The 13,520-nt window shown below is 40.9% G+C and overlaps 1 protein-coding gene across 1 annotated transcript in view; it reads left to right on the top strand.

Moving 5' to 3' along the window:
- Positions 1-13,520, top strand: part of adgrb2 (adhesion G protein-coupled receptor B2) — a 248,109-nt gene that overhangs the window by 162,002 nt on the left and 72,587 nt on the right. Inside the window, exon 16 of the mRNA XM_055225206.1 lies at positions 2,892-3,018. Within this exon, the coding sequence (XP_055081181.1) occupies positions 2,892-3,018 (127 nt within the window). The remainder of the gene's footprint in view (positions 1-2,891; positions 3,019-13,520) is intronic.

The raw sequence follows: 13,520 nt of genomic DNA, 5'->3' as shown, positions 1-13,520 counted from the left end.
ACCAGCAGGGGGCAGTGCTGGACCCAGAGCGTGTGGAGTAATCAAAATCAGAATCAGAAGACTTTTATTGCCATAGTCTGTGAAGACAGTTCACAAACTAGGAACTTGCTTCGGTGAAAAAGTGCAACATAAACACACTGAATAAATACAAATACAAATAAGGGCATGCACAAAGTTAAAAAGATATGCTTAAAAAAAATCAAGTGAAATACTTAAAGGGAGAAAAATATATACAACAGCAGCATCAGAACAACATGATCTGGCGCAATGGAGCGGACAGCGGTGAGCAGAGAGAGCGAGCGTGTCGGACTTACACCATTTAAAGTCTCTGGTGCGCGAAAACAAAACGGTCAGGACCAAATAATAAAAATTGTACTTACAAAAATAGGTAAAAAATCTCAAATACAACAAAAATATACAGGAAATAATTAGGAATAACTTCTGAAGTAACCTCCTAACACCCGAGCTCTTTCATGGCTTTATTAATTTCTCTTTGTTATTTGGGCTGATTGGACCTGATGATGTAAAAACAAAGAATTATCTTTTTTACATTATGTAGTTTCTGAGAAAAATAATGTAAATTGGATGTCCTCATGTGTGGACATTTGAATAATTTTGATAAAACATTTGAATAATGATTTGAAAAAACTGTTTATTAAGACCCTGAACACAGCAACATTTGTCCTGAGTAAAAACAAAATTAGAAACAACAATTGTGCCTCTTGGAACAATGTGGCTCATGTGAAGAGCTGACAACAGGAGCAGGAAGAGGCCTTTACAAAAATATATATATTTTTTAAACATTCTAAAGTGTTAAAAAATGTCTAAATTGAATATATTTGCATTGTTGCTGTTCTTCTTCTTCTAAAAATTTTCATTGTGGCCTAGACAACCCATAATGTGTTGTCCACATAAGCGGACGCCAGGTCTCAGGAGGTTAAAACTGAGAAAACGTCGGAAATTGCAGAACACAGGGCGAAACAAAAAGGTGCCCGAGCAACCCGTACTACGCAGACGCCTTGACTTTTCATATTTTTCCCTTAATTCAAGCCCGCACAGTGGAAACCCTCCCAAAGACCCATTTCATCTTCAACTCAAATCAGAATTAACTGGAGGTCTACAACACAAGGACTTTTTTTTTTTTTCCCTGCCTATTATATATGTGAATTAATTGTAAAACCTATTTGAACTCTCCTTGCGGGACCTATCATTAAGTAGCCCTCGTAACCCCGGCAACGTCTCAATGACCGATTATAAAGAAGGTCCTTCATAGCGTTTCTTGTTCTCTGGTGGCTAGCGCAGAAGTGTATGCTCAGGGTTATATGGAAGGTTAATGCTTAGACGGAGCAGCAGCATAATTAGTCCTATTAGAATTTTATTGATCAGTCTTGGCACTAAGCTCTCAAACTGTGAACGTTTACTTGGCAGTCAAGGGTCAGGGAAAGAAAAGGAAGGAAGAATAAAAATACCCAATTGGTCACTCAATATCAGAGCTATTGGTCAGTCTAATGAATTTGTCCTGTCCACTTTGGGCCATTCTTTTGTTGGCTTAAAGTCAGATTTTGCATCAAGGAGATATTAATGGCTGCGTAAAAGTTGGAGACAGAAATAAACGAGCGCGGGGAGATTGGAAGTGTTTAGGGTTCTGAACACGGCTCGCATGGGGTGACATTGTCTTTTAATGCAAAGTGTCTGTCAAGAGTGAGTTATTAGTGTCAAACTTTAAGGAAATAAGCAAAGGGTCATTGTAAACGTAATGGTCTTTGGTAAATATTTCATCTCGTCCAACGGGATTTTTACAGATAATTACAATCGTACTGAAAATGAGAGTTAATATTTGTGTTGTGGGACGCTGAGGGTGTTTTGTGTATAGGACAAATACTCCAGCATTTTTTTTTTTTGCTGAAACTTTTTTGTAACTTCAGGTTGAGGTGTCCTTTCTCTAGTTTTATTGCGTTGCCTGGAATGTTCCGCTGTATGGCATTAAAGCTGAGCTAGCCAGAAATGGAAGCTAACAAAGTAGTAAAGAAAGTTCATTTTTAAGTATCTGATCTTTACGTAAGTACATTTTACAGTTGATACTTTTTACTTTTGCTTCACTGCATTTGCGAGTAGTATCTGTACTTTCTACTCCACTACATTTTTGAACAGGGCTGAAAAGTAAAAAGTACTTTTCATATGTTTTGAGGGTTTATTTTTACCATGTTCGTGGAAACATCCTGACTAAACTTTTGGAGTTCAAGCTTCGGCTTTGAGCAAAACAAAAATAAACACACGAAATACAGAAGAAAATGAAGAAATTGATTTGTTTGCATCATTTTTTAATCAACATCAAATGAATAACACTTGTGCGAAATACTTTTTTTAAACGGGTACTTTAATACTTTAAAATTTCTCCATGCGATACGTTTCCTCGAGTAACTTTTTGTTTTGTATCTGTACGTTTTACTCAACTAACAAACCTGAGTACTTCATCCGCAACTGTCGATAGCGCCGCCTACCCATTACAGGTCAGTTCTGTGGAGCGGCAAGCGTTTTCACAATATCCAAGATGTTTTTTTTAGCAGTAAAGACACCCATAATGAAATAACTGCCAGATATTTACATGTTTAATACCACACTGAGGTCTACTCCATGCAAAGCAAAAACATCTCCATGGAGACAAGTAGATGACAGACCCTTCACTAGAAAAGTTACGTAATAAACCCGTTGTGTGCGTCCATACAGGGCCACGCTTCGCCTAATTGGCAACACTGGTAGCTATATGGATTTATACGAGTAAAGTTAAATCGATGTCCGTGTCACTGTTCTTTTCGTATGTAACGTCCCCTCTCTCACTTTTACCACTCTACTGACACCCCCGTCTCCCCCTCTTCTCCTCCCCCCTCTAGGGAAGCTGGCGCAGAAAACTGGGGCACAGAGGGCTGCCAAACACAAGCCTCCACCGCAGTCCACACCAAATGCCTGTGCAGCCGCATCTCCACCTACGCCGTGTTAGCGCAGCAAGCTAAAGAACCGGTGAGTCACCCAAACTACACCCATAGCCTAACAGGGTCTCGGGAATGGGGTCTAACAAGGCAACTACTACCAGGGGCGGGATGAGATGAGTTATTGTGGTTTAAATTTAGACGTGTTGCTGTCAGGAGAGCTTTACCGAGATGCGGGTTGCCATTTGTTGCCTTTGCGAACGCACTTGCTTTGAATGATGCCGACGTTGCTCAAGGAGTTGATATATGAGCTGTCTGCGTTTATTGTCTGATGTGTGAAAGTTTTGGCACGCGGTTTTAATCACCGTCTCATCGCGTGCTTTAAATTAGCTTGATTGGCTGTCAGTCTTCGTTGGCTCAAACTTCGAAAAAGGTCACGCCGGCAACTCTTACCCGAGCGAAAGAATGCGGAAAGAAGAATGGAAGAAGTTGAGTTGTCGTTGGATGACACAGCTTTCAATCCGCACGTCTATAAATAGTTCTCCTATTGTGTTGTGGAATGTGATGTAATAAGGCATTTAGCAGTTCCAGGTAAAGTCTATTATAGCAAAATGGACGCCTCGCTGTATCGCACTAATGAGCGTCCGAAGAGGTGACGCTTGAATTGCACCATGACATTAACTTGCATTATTTTTCACCGTTGCACAATTTCTGTGTCATTTTTAAATCTTTTTCTGGTTTCCACTCACGACTATTTCAAAGATCTGTGAGTGTTTTGGTCTTTCAAGTGCATTAAATGTTCTTGGTGGTTTCATATGCTTTAATGTTTTGTGATTGCCCGGGATCCAGAATACACATTTCTTTAATACTTTAAGATGGAGCGTGATTGACAGGTGGATTAGCCAATCAGGGACACGCATGGTCCATCTGTATCGGAAGAAATAAAGGAGAAAAATATCAAAGTTTGCTCAAAAACAAGGCAGATTTCTGTAGAATCCATGAGCGAAGCCGAAACTCATTAATCTAAGGTGAGATTAATGCGATTTTATTTGTGAATCATAGGCGACCGATGAGCTCGCTGAAAAAACGAAACCACGATTGGACGATCACGTTTGACCGGGTTTGACACGCAACGAAAGACGGGGAGACCAGACTGATATAAATCTGTATAAAAACACAGAGAAAGAGATCAGTCTGGATTTGCCGAGGAAGCTTTACGAACTAATGATCCCGAAAGAGCAGAGGTTGAATCCAACAAGCAGAAATGGAGAAATTGAAGTGATTGTCTTGTCTTGTCCATGGCCAAAGCCTGCGCAAGGTTATGATGTTAGAACCAAATTAAAATGATGCACGTGTACTTGCTGTGAAGTAGCAGTTTTCAAAGAATATATCTGTGGTGTCGCTGTAGTTTTGTGGGTCTATTCTTGGAAGGTTAGGCTGCATCGTGACTAGTCGACGTTGAAAAATAATCGTTTTTGATCATCATAATCGTATCTGGACTATGCAAACAGTGGCATTGAATGATTATGCCATTAATACACTTTATTCGTAACTATTCTCTTTGTATATATAAGACATCAGTCGCTATATTTTACTCTTTAATTGGTTGATAATGTTCTAAAGTCTCAATGTACAACAAAAATAATAATTTGTCTAAAAGATAAATTGAAAAATGAATCCCTGACGAGTCTAATACTAAAACAATCGTTAGCAGTGGCCATATTGGAAAGTTTTGTTGTTTCAGTCTTGTCTTAACCATTTTTTCGTAACTCCTGGTTGAGGCTCCACAGTATGGCCTTAAATCTGATAGCGCTACCTACCCATTACAGGTGTCAGTTCTGCGGAGAGGCAAGCATTTTCAGAGTAAATCCGAGGCTAATTAGAAAATGAATCAGTGACGCGTTTGCTACTAAAACAATCGTTAGCTGGAGCCCTATAGGAAAGTTTTGTTATTTCAGTCGTGCGTCTTCGTGCATAATGGAATACTATGGTCAAATGAACGAAAAATACGCATTTCAGATACGGTGCCAGAGTGAATCGAACACTTTCACTATAGTCCCTCCATCTCCCTCTTTCCTTCCACACCAGTGCCTGCGTCGATGGGAGCTGTCACTTAGCACGAATAAATCCTAACTGCTAATTATTGCAGCTGTGAAATTATAGCAGATTTTCAAAATTCTCAGTTTTCTTCACAGTTTTGAGTTTTGGCCTGTCATTACCACCACAGCCATTAGTGTCACGCCCGCGCCAACATTCATCTGTCTTTTTCATTTATGTATTTTCATTTATAAATTATGCACATTTTAAATTTGCTCGTCTTCTAACACGCACAGATTTTATCCATTTGATTCCGTCTTCAAACGAACACATCTGTTTATATGTAAATGGGGTCGATGTGAGGTTGTGGTTTAAGTTGGGAAGCTAAATGTATTCATAATTTACTCTTTGAAACTGAGAATTAGTTTACATAGCTCGATTTTGAACTATGAGTAAAAACATCTCTTGCCAGCGACCGGGAAAACCATAGACTGTAGAAAGAAGTGGACTAATAGCGTTCAGCTCATCAAATGAAGCTCATCGAGGCAGTTACAGGGACGAATTTGAAGCCGAGTTGAATATTTAGCGTATTTGAAGTATCATAGCAACCAAAGAGCCAATCTGGAGCGAGGCTGTTGAGGGTAACGCCCCTTCTTGCCTGTACCGCTGGTTTGTCAGGCAACGTTCTCAATCAAACTTGTTGCTAATGCTAGTGGGACCAACCTCGTGGAAAGAAGGCACCTGCTTCGTGTCTTATTAATGTTTATATCTTGAGTTACAGACACAATAGTGAAATATAAACATGTAGAACGGGTTAATACGAACATTTTAAGACCAAAATGACGAGTCTGACAGCAGCAGTTACAGAGAGAGGTGAAAGTTTTCTAATGTAATGTGAATTGGAGCCGATGGAGAGTCGATGGAGTCGGAAGAGCGCACATGCTCACTTCATATTTGGAACGCGGCGGCTAGCAGGTTAGCTATGTCCATTTACATACTGCCTGGCCAAAAAAAAAAAAGGTCACACACTCTAATATTTTGTTGTTCCGCCTTTAGCTTTGATTACGTCACACATTCGCTGTGGCATTGTTTCAATTTCGCTTCTGCAACGTCACAAGATTTATTTCCATCCAGTGTTGCATTAATTTTCCACCAAGATGTTGCATTGATGATGGTCGAGTCTGACGCTGCACAAAGCTTCTCCAGCACATCCCAAAGATTCTCAATGGGGTTAAGGTCTGGACTCTGTGGTGGACAATCCATGTGTGAAAATGACGTCTCATGCTCCTGATCCACTCTGTCACAATTTGAGCCCGATGAATCCTGGCATTGTCATCTTGGAATATGCCCCGTGTCATCAGGGAAGAACAAATCCATTGATGAAATAACCTGGTCATTCAGTATATTCAGGTGTCAGCTGAACTCATTCTTTGAGCACGGACTGATGCTGAACCTAAACCTGACCAACTGCAGGACGCTCGTATCTATTTGCTTAGTTAAATCCAGGTGGGGCCTTATTTATTTTTTGGTCAGCCAGTGTATATACAGTCTATAACCAGGAATCTAAATGTATTCATAATTTCCTCTTTGAAAGCAAGAATTGGTTTACACAGCTTGGTTTTGGACTAAAAGTGAAAACATCTGTCGCCAGCCACTGGGAAAAACTCTCGATTTTGTCCTAAAAGTTGAGTCCAGCTGCTATTCTGGGTCTATGAGTTCTCTCCTGACCGAATACTATTGACTTTCCTCTCATTGCAGCGCACATGTAGAGAGGAAAGAGGACTAATATGGAAAGAGACATTGACTTTGGCGACATCTGTTACAAGTGCAGTCATTAGCGATTCATCACTCAGCTTTAGCCTGCCACTATAGACCTGTGCCACAGTATGGGTCAGTGTATTTGTGTCAATGGCTCTCAGGCTGGAGTAGCTGAAAGCGCTGTTGCCGTTGGAGCCATTCGCTGTCAGTTAGCGACGGCTTATTTTGAAGGAAATGAAACAGTTTGGTGGTTTGGTTTAGTGTAAGGACTCTGCTGGTTAGCCCTGAGTTCGGTTATTGTTAATGAAAGTCAAATTTACCCCAAAACTGTGTGAAATTTAAGTAGAGTTAGCGAGACTCTCTCTGACCCCTGTGCACTGGAATATTTAATGGAAGATTCAGCTACTTTTTCAGGTGGCATACTTGATGTTTTGAGCTATTTTAATCACGTGAATTAGATTTATTTCCCACCCTTTCTGTCAGCTAACTAGAGTTAAACAATTATAAAAAACTTAGAAACAATTTGGAGTGTCGGTTGATAGGCGTTTTATTCAAATCGATTTTTATTTTCAAGTTTATTCATACGACGTAGTCAAAGAAACTGTAAGATTCAGATTTTAAATTCCATAAACCTGACTGAACCGCTTCCCCAAAACGAGGAACATGTTTTGTAATGCTGATCTATTCCTAATTACAAAAACATTGGACATGACGGCCAAGTTGTATTTGTTGTAATTTGATGTTTCGGTTCTCAAAATGAAAAGCAGAATGAGCCTCGCACGAGATTCTCATTTGAGTTGCCAGTTTCAATCCTGAAATTCAGTTGGTTAAAACCTAAAAAGATTTAAAGGGCCCGTATTACGCTGTTTTATGATCTATGTTATAATGTTGTTTTCATCACAAACAGACCTGGAGTTGTGTTTTGTTTCATTCACACATGTTTAACACACAAACCTGCATATTTAGGCTGAGTTATTATCTTAAAACTAAACCCTCTGTTCCACCTTGTGATGTCATATGGTAAAACAGGAAGTGCTTCGCTGTGTTTTTAAACTTAATACACATTCACTAGAGTCATTTGGATCATTTCAGCACTAGAATCCCCTATCTCTATTAAAAAAAAAAAAAAAAAAAAAACAGTAAAAGGAGCTGTTAACTTGAAAACTACCACGTCATGACATCACAAGGTGGAACGGAGCATTTTAACCTTTAGCAATCATGTGTGAATGAAACAAAACACAACTCCGGGTATGTTTTTGACGCAGTAACAACATTATAACACAACTTAAAGCTCACAAGACTCAATTTTGTGTAATACAGGACCTTTAATATATTCAGAATGTTTTGTCTCTCTGCAGGTTAAGGCACTGGAAACCCTGGTTGAGTTGTTGACTGTAGTACCTTTTCCAAACTCTAGGAGCGCTGGCTAATTACACTTCTTTTAAAACAACCCGGACTGATCAAAGAGCTTCACATGAAAGTTAACAGCAGTATCGAAGACTATACAAACCTAAAATACCAAGATAAAAGCCAAGGAGAAGAGGCGGGTTTTCACTCCGTTCTCTTCTAATAGCACTTGATTTGACCCAAAAAGTGAGTATCGTTTTGCTAGCTAGCCCCCTTAAGCATCAACATACTCCAGTAATACTGAGCTACATGTTACAGACTTCCATTCCTTTTAGCTTTCTATTTAAAAGTAAGTCAGTGAGTGTGTATAATCCACAAGCGTCCTTACTCTTGGTTCACTCACTTGGGCTGCGACTATTGGGAGAGCGCAGTATCACTGGCCCAGCTCTGACAGCTTATCCCGGGCCACAGCACCAGGGACAAGGGGGGGCCAAGGATTAACCTCCATGTTTAATAGAAAAAAATGGGGAGGGAGGGAGGGGGGGGTTTGGTGGTGGAGGAGGAAGAGAAAGAGATGGACGGATTTAGGGTCTACGTTGCCATTACGGGCCGTTTTACGCTGGGACCAGGGATAGCCGGTATAATCCTGTTTACTTTCCATCGCCTGTGAGATTTCCCCGCGCATGTGAGAGAATGGGTGTGCTAGCATGCTGGCTTGGATCTGTTAGCAAAACAAAGGACAGCAAGTTGATTGAGTGAGGTCATGAAGCTATACAATAAAACCAATCACTTCGCTTTCAAAATGGCTGCTGCGAGAATACAAAAGCCGACCGAAATGTCCAGACTCATTGCCTGTGAACTGCTCATAGGGATCATGGGATTTGGAGTTGAGTAGATATTGGCTTCATAAAAGTCAATTTAACATTATAGGCCTCAAGTTGAAGAATGGACGTGGAATTTCTGTTGTATTGGCTTAGCTGGAAGCATGAATCAGAGTCAGAGTTGCTGGAAAGCCAGTTTTAAAACGCTGGCACACTGCGAAATGTAAATAAAAACTGAATGTAGCATGTTTTAGCAAAAGAAAACAACAGAGCGTCCGTATATCAACTCAAAAAACATAGCAATCCAAACCGAGTCCAATGTCTATACAATGCAATACGACCAGCAGATGGGATTCAAGTCACTGGACCATTTGGGAATTTTAGAGCTTTTGCCAACCCTGTCCTGCTGCCATATCGGATTATATTGGATTTTTAACAAGCTAAAATATGCTTCAACCTGTTGCGCGTATTCTTGTAAATTTTGTACCTTGTTATCTGTGTGTAATCCCTCCGTCGTCCAGGTCTGATCCATAGCAAAAGACAAAGTTTAAATGTGTCAACTGGACAAATCGTTGTAGGAGTGAAGACGTTTTGCCGCTCATCCAAGACGCTTCTTCAGTTCTGGTCAGATTGTTGGTGGACACTGCAGATATTGTCTCCAGTTTCAGCTGAAATCACCCTAGCCAACCTTTAATGGCCCTCCTATTGTTCTTTTTGTCTGGGTCTGAGGATGGAGTTATAGATGGGGGATAAATGATGTCCCTCATTTGAGTTTAAGGAAGGACTGTCTTTCCTAACAAAAACAGCTTCTTCAACTCCTCCCTCAAACCATTTCTTTTCTCTGGCTAAGATCTGAACTTCCCTATCTTCAAAGTAGTGGTTAGTGTCTTTGAGATGTAGATGTACAGCAGACTGTGGTTCTGAGCTGCTCTCACGCTGGTGTTGGTACATCCTCTTATGAAGTGTCTGTTTAGTTTCTCCAGTGTAACGCTCACTGCTCTCTTCACTACACTGAATGGAGTAGACACATTACTTTGTTTATAGCTCGGGGTTTTGTCCTTTGGGTGAACCACTTTTTGTCTTAAGGTGAAAAAGACAGGAATCTCATAGTGTCTGAATATTCTCTAAAGTTTTTCAGACACACCCGCAGTGTAAGGAATGGTAACACCTTTCCTTCTAGGTTCAGATTCCCTGTTGTCCTGTTTTTTTAGCTTTCTTGTACCTTGTTTTAAATGTCGGACTGTCTAGAGTTGGAAAGTTTCATATTTAGTGAGTGATGTTTAAGCTGGAGGCAACTCATTCGGACTTTGCCCTTGCTCTGGTCTAGACTGTGTTACATGTGGGGTATGAATACGATTTGTTGAAACATACTTTGTCATTGGACTGTTGCTTAGTTGCCTCGAAACGACAGCGACCAACCCGGGGACTGTAACCAGACTTTGGCCCTACGCTGCGGTCATATCTTCTTATTGAACTGCACAGGTGATGTTGGCGAAACAAGGTGTTTGTCTGATATATTTCATTCATATAAGAATTAAATAGATTTTTCTAATCTATGGCATGTTGAAATCATCAAAACGTACATTTCGTCTTTGTATTTTGACTGTCCTTACAGCTTCACCAAAATGCTTTAAAGTGAGACACTGCAGGTGAATAGGAACACATTTTATATTAGAGATATCAATGTGAAACTTCTGCGGTCGTTTACTCACATAAATGCAAGAAAAAAATGTATTGTGTGTGTATAATGTAATAATGTGGTCAATTTTCAGTCTCTTAAATGTATTAAATGTGTGTTTTTCATCAGGTAATGTTTTTGTAATAAGGCATTTTATGTGCAAAAACTGACAACACGGACCATTTTTGGGACATGCAAAACACTTCAAAACATGAGAAGAGCCAGGTTTGAATTTCTTGCTGCTTTCGGTTGTGAGATTAGATACTAAAAATATACAGAGGGGATTTAGGAGCTTATTTAGTATTTGAGTAAACTGGATATGACTGAAAATTTCCCTAAAAATTCTAATTTCGCCTCATTTTTTGGAGTAAAAACGAATAAAAACTAATAAATTAGACTTCGAATTACACATCAAAAAATCCTTCTGCACTTTTTGTCAAAATCTTGTCATACTACTGTTTGCCCAGGGCCCAGTTACAAACTCTGTAATATGCATTTTTCATAAGACAATATGTAGTGCGGGCCCCCCAAGATGATTTTTACTCAGGGCCCAGAATTTGTTGCTACACCCCTGCATGTAGGTGCTACTTTAAGGGCTGATCCTTATATCCCTATGGGGAAAAATGCATTTTGAGAAAACGGCCTTTGAAGTTGCAGTGGCCCATAGAGCTCTGTGGAGGCAGGTTGATTAAATTAAATATTAAAACATCTTTTGGTGCAGAGTGGAGAGTTTTGTTGTTTCCACATGAAAGCTTATGCTACGAGACAAACTGACCAAAAAAAACAAAAAGAAAAAAAAGGTTTTGTCTGTAATGTCTCTCCTTAAGGTATTTCTATGACATATTATTTAAAATTATGTAGAAAAAGTCCAAGCTAAGATGTAAAACGAGGCCAAGACCTTTAATATTCTTGGTATTTGTGAGTCCTACAAAAACTGCACACAATCCACGATCTGTCAATAGAATTTGCTGATATGAGTCTGACACAGTCCAACTCCACACAGTGTTGTCGTCGCCGCCTCTTTGTGTAGAGCAGCGTTGGTGACTCGTGCTTGCCTGAGCAGGTAACCATAATACAATTCCCAGCTCTCCGTGTTCTCCAGCTGCACCTGAGACCCCCGCGCCAGCCCCCGAGTGTGACGTCCACCGTTTCAGGCGTGTGCAGGAGAAACAAAAACACAGCTTTGCCAAAGAGGTGCTTTTCTGGATTTCCATTAATCACTGGCCAATTCCGCTCCACTGGACTGTGTGTGTTTGTTTGTGTGTGTTTGTGTGTGTGTGTCGCCTCTCCACTGGTCTGTGTGTGTGTTTGTGTGTGTGTCGCCACTCCATTGGACTGTTCGTGTGTATGTGTGTGTCAACTCCCCACTGGTCTGTGTGTGTCGACTCTCCATCAGTCTGTGCCTGTGTGTCTGTGTGTGTGTGTGTCGCCTCTCTACTGGTCTGTGTGTGTGTCTGTGTGTGTGTCGTCTCTCCATCAGTTTGTGTACGTGTGTGTCAACTCTCCACTGGTGTGTGTGTTTTGTGTGTGTCACCTCTCTATCAGTCTGTGTGTGTGTGTGTCACCTCTCCACTGGACTTTTGTGTGTGTGTACGTGTCACCTCTTCACTGGTCTGTGTGTGTGCGTGTCTGTGTGTGTCGCCTCTCCATCAGTTTGTGTGCCTGTGTATCGACTCTCCACTGGTGTGTGTGTCTTGTGTGTGTGTCACCTCTCTATCAGTCTGTGTGTGTGTGTGTGTCACCTCTTCACTGGCCTGTGTATGTGTGTGTCTGTGTGTGTCGTCTCTCCATCAGTCTATGTGTGTGTCACCTCTCCACTGGATTTTGTCTGTGTGTGTCGTCTCTCCATCAGTCCGTGTGTGTGTCTGCATGTGTGTGTCACCTCTTCATCAGCCTGTGTGTGCGAGCGTGTGTGTGTGTGATTTCTCCACCGGTCTGTGTGTGTGTTTCTCCGTGTTTGTGTCACCTCTCCACCTGTGTGTATGTGTCTCGTGTGTCTGTGTGTGTGTGTCTGTGTGCGTCACCTCTCCACCGGTCTGTGTGTGTCTGCGTCCGTGTGCGTCCATGTGTGCGTGCGTGTCAGAATGTGATGTCTGTTTTGCGGCTGAATCGTTCGTCACTGGTAAATGATTTGGCCCACTTCAGATGGATGGACCAGCGTTTCGTCTCCTGTCATCAGCCCACGCCGCCACCTCCAAAAGCGAGCCGCGCCACACTCTATTATTCCCACTATTAATGTCCAAAATGTTTGATAGGAGTGCAGGAGGGGATGATTGAGCCAGTGCAAGATGGCAGCTCATATTTTAGTTAATTTACAGCACAGTCACAAGGAGACAGTATTTCACGAGAATATGTATGACTCGGGTGAAGCGATTGGACAAGGGCGGTTTATGCAAATGCGCTGACAACTCTAAGTAAATACGGGGGTTGCTCAAATTTACGATGAGTGTAGCAGTTTTTATTTGCATCTGTGAATCTTGTTTTGCCGTAATTAGAAAGTCATTTGAATATTTGAAGAGGACGTATTATATAAAACCGATATTTATGAGCTTTCAATAATTGTATATAACATGGTTCTCTCATAATCTCACTGCTAAGTTTTATTTTTGATGTACGTTTGAGTGTTTATGTGTGCTTTTCTGTGGTTTATATAGACTGTATATATAAACGGACGTAGCTAACCTGCTAGCCGCCGCGTTCCAAATATTAAGTGATCATGGGCGCGCTTCCTGCTCCATCGACTCTCGCTTCAATTCACGTTACATTGAAAAAACGTGGCTCTTCTCTCTGTAACTGCTGCTGTCAGACTCGTCGTTCTGACTGCTGTGGAATTTCTAATGGTAAAAACCCTTAAAAATATAAAACCAGTAAAGAAGTTGTCTTGAATCAAAGAGTCTGGTTTATTGAATGAGGTCAGCTGACACCTGAATATACTGAATGACCAGGTTATTC

The sequence above is a fragment of the Periophthalmus magnuspinnatus genome, chromosome 11 (assembly GCF_009829125.3).
Source record: "Periophthalmus magnuspinnatus isolate fPerMag1 chromosome 11, fPerMag1.2.pri, whole genome shotgun sequence".
Taxonomy (NCBI): domain Eukaryota; kingdom Metazoa; phylum Chordata; class Actinopteri; order Gobiiformes; family Gobiidae; genus Periophthalmus; species Periophthalmus magnuspinnatus.
Note: the sequence above shows the minus strand (reverse complement) of the source record. Positions and strands in the feature narration are given on the sequence as shown.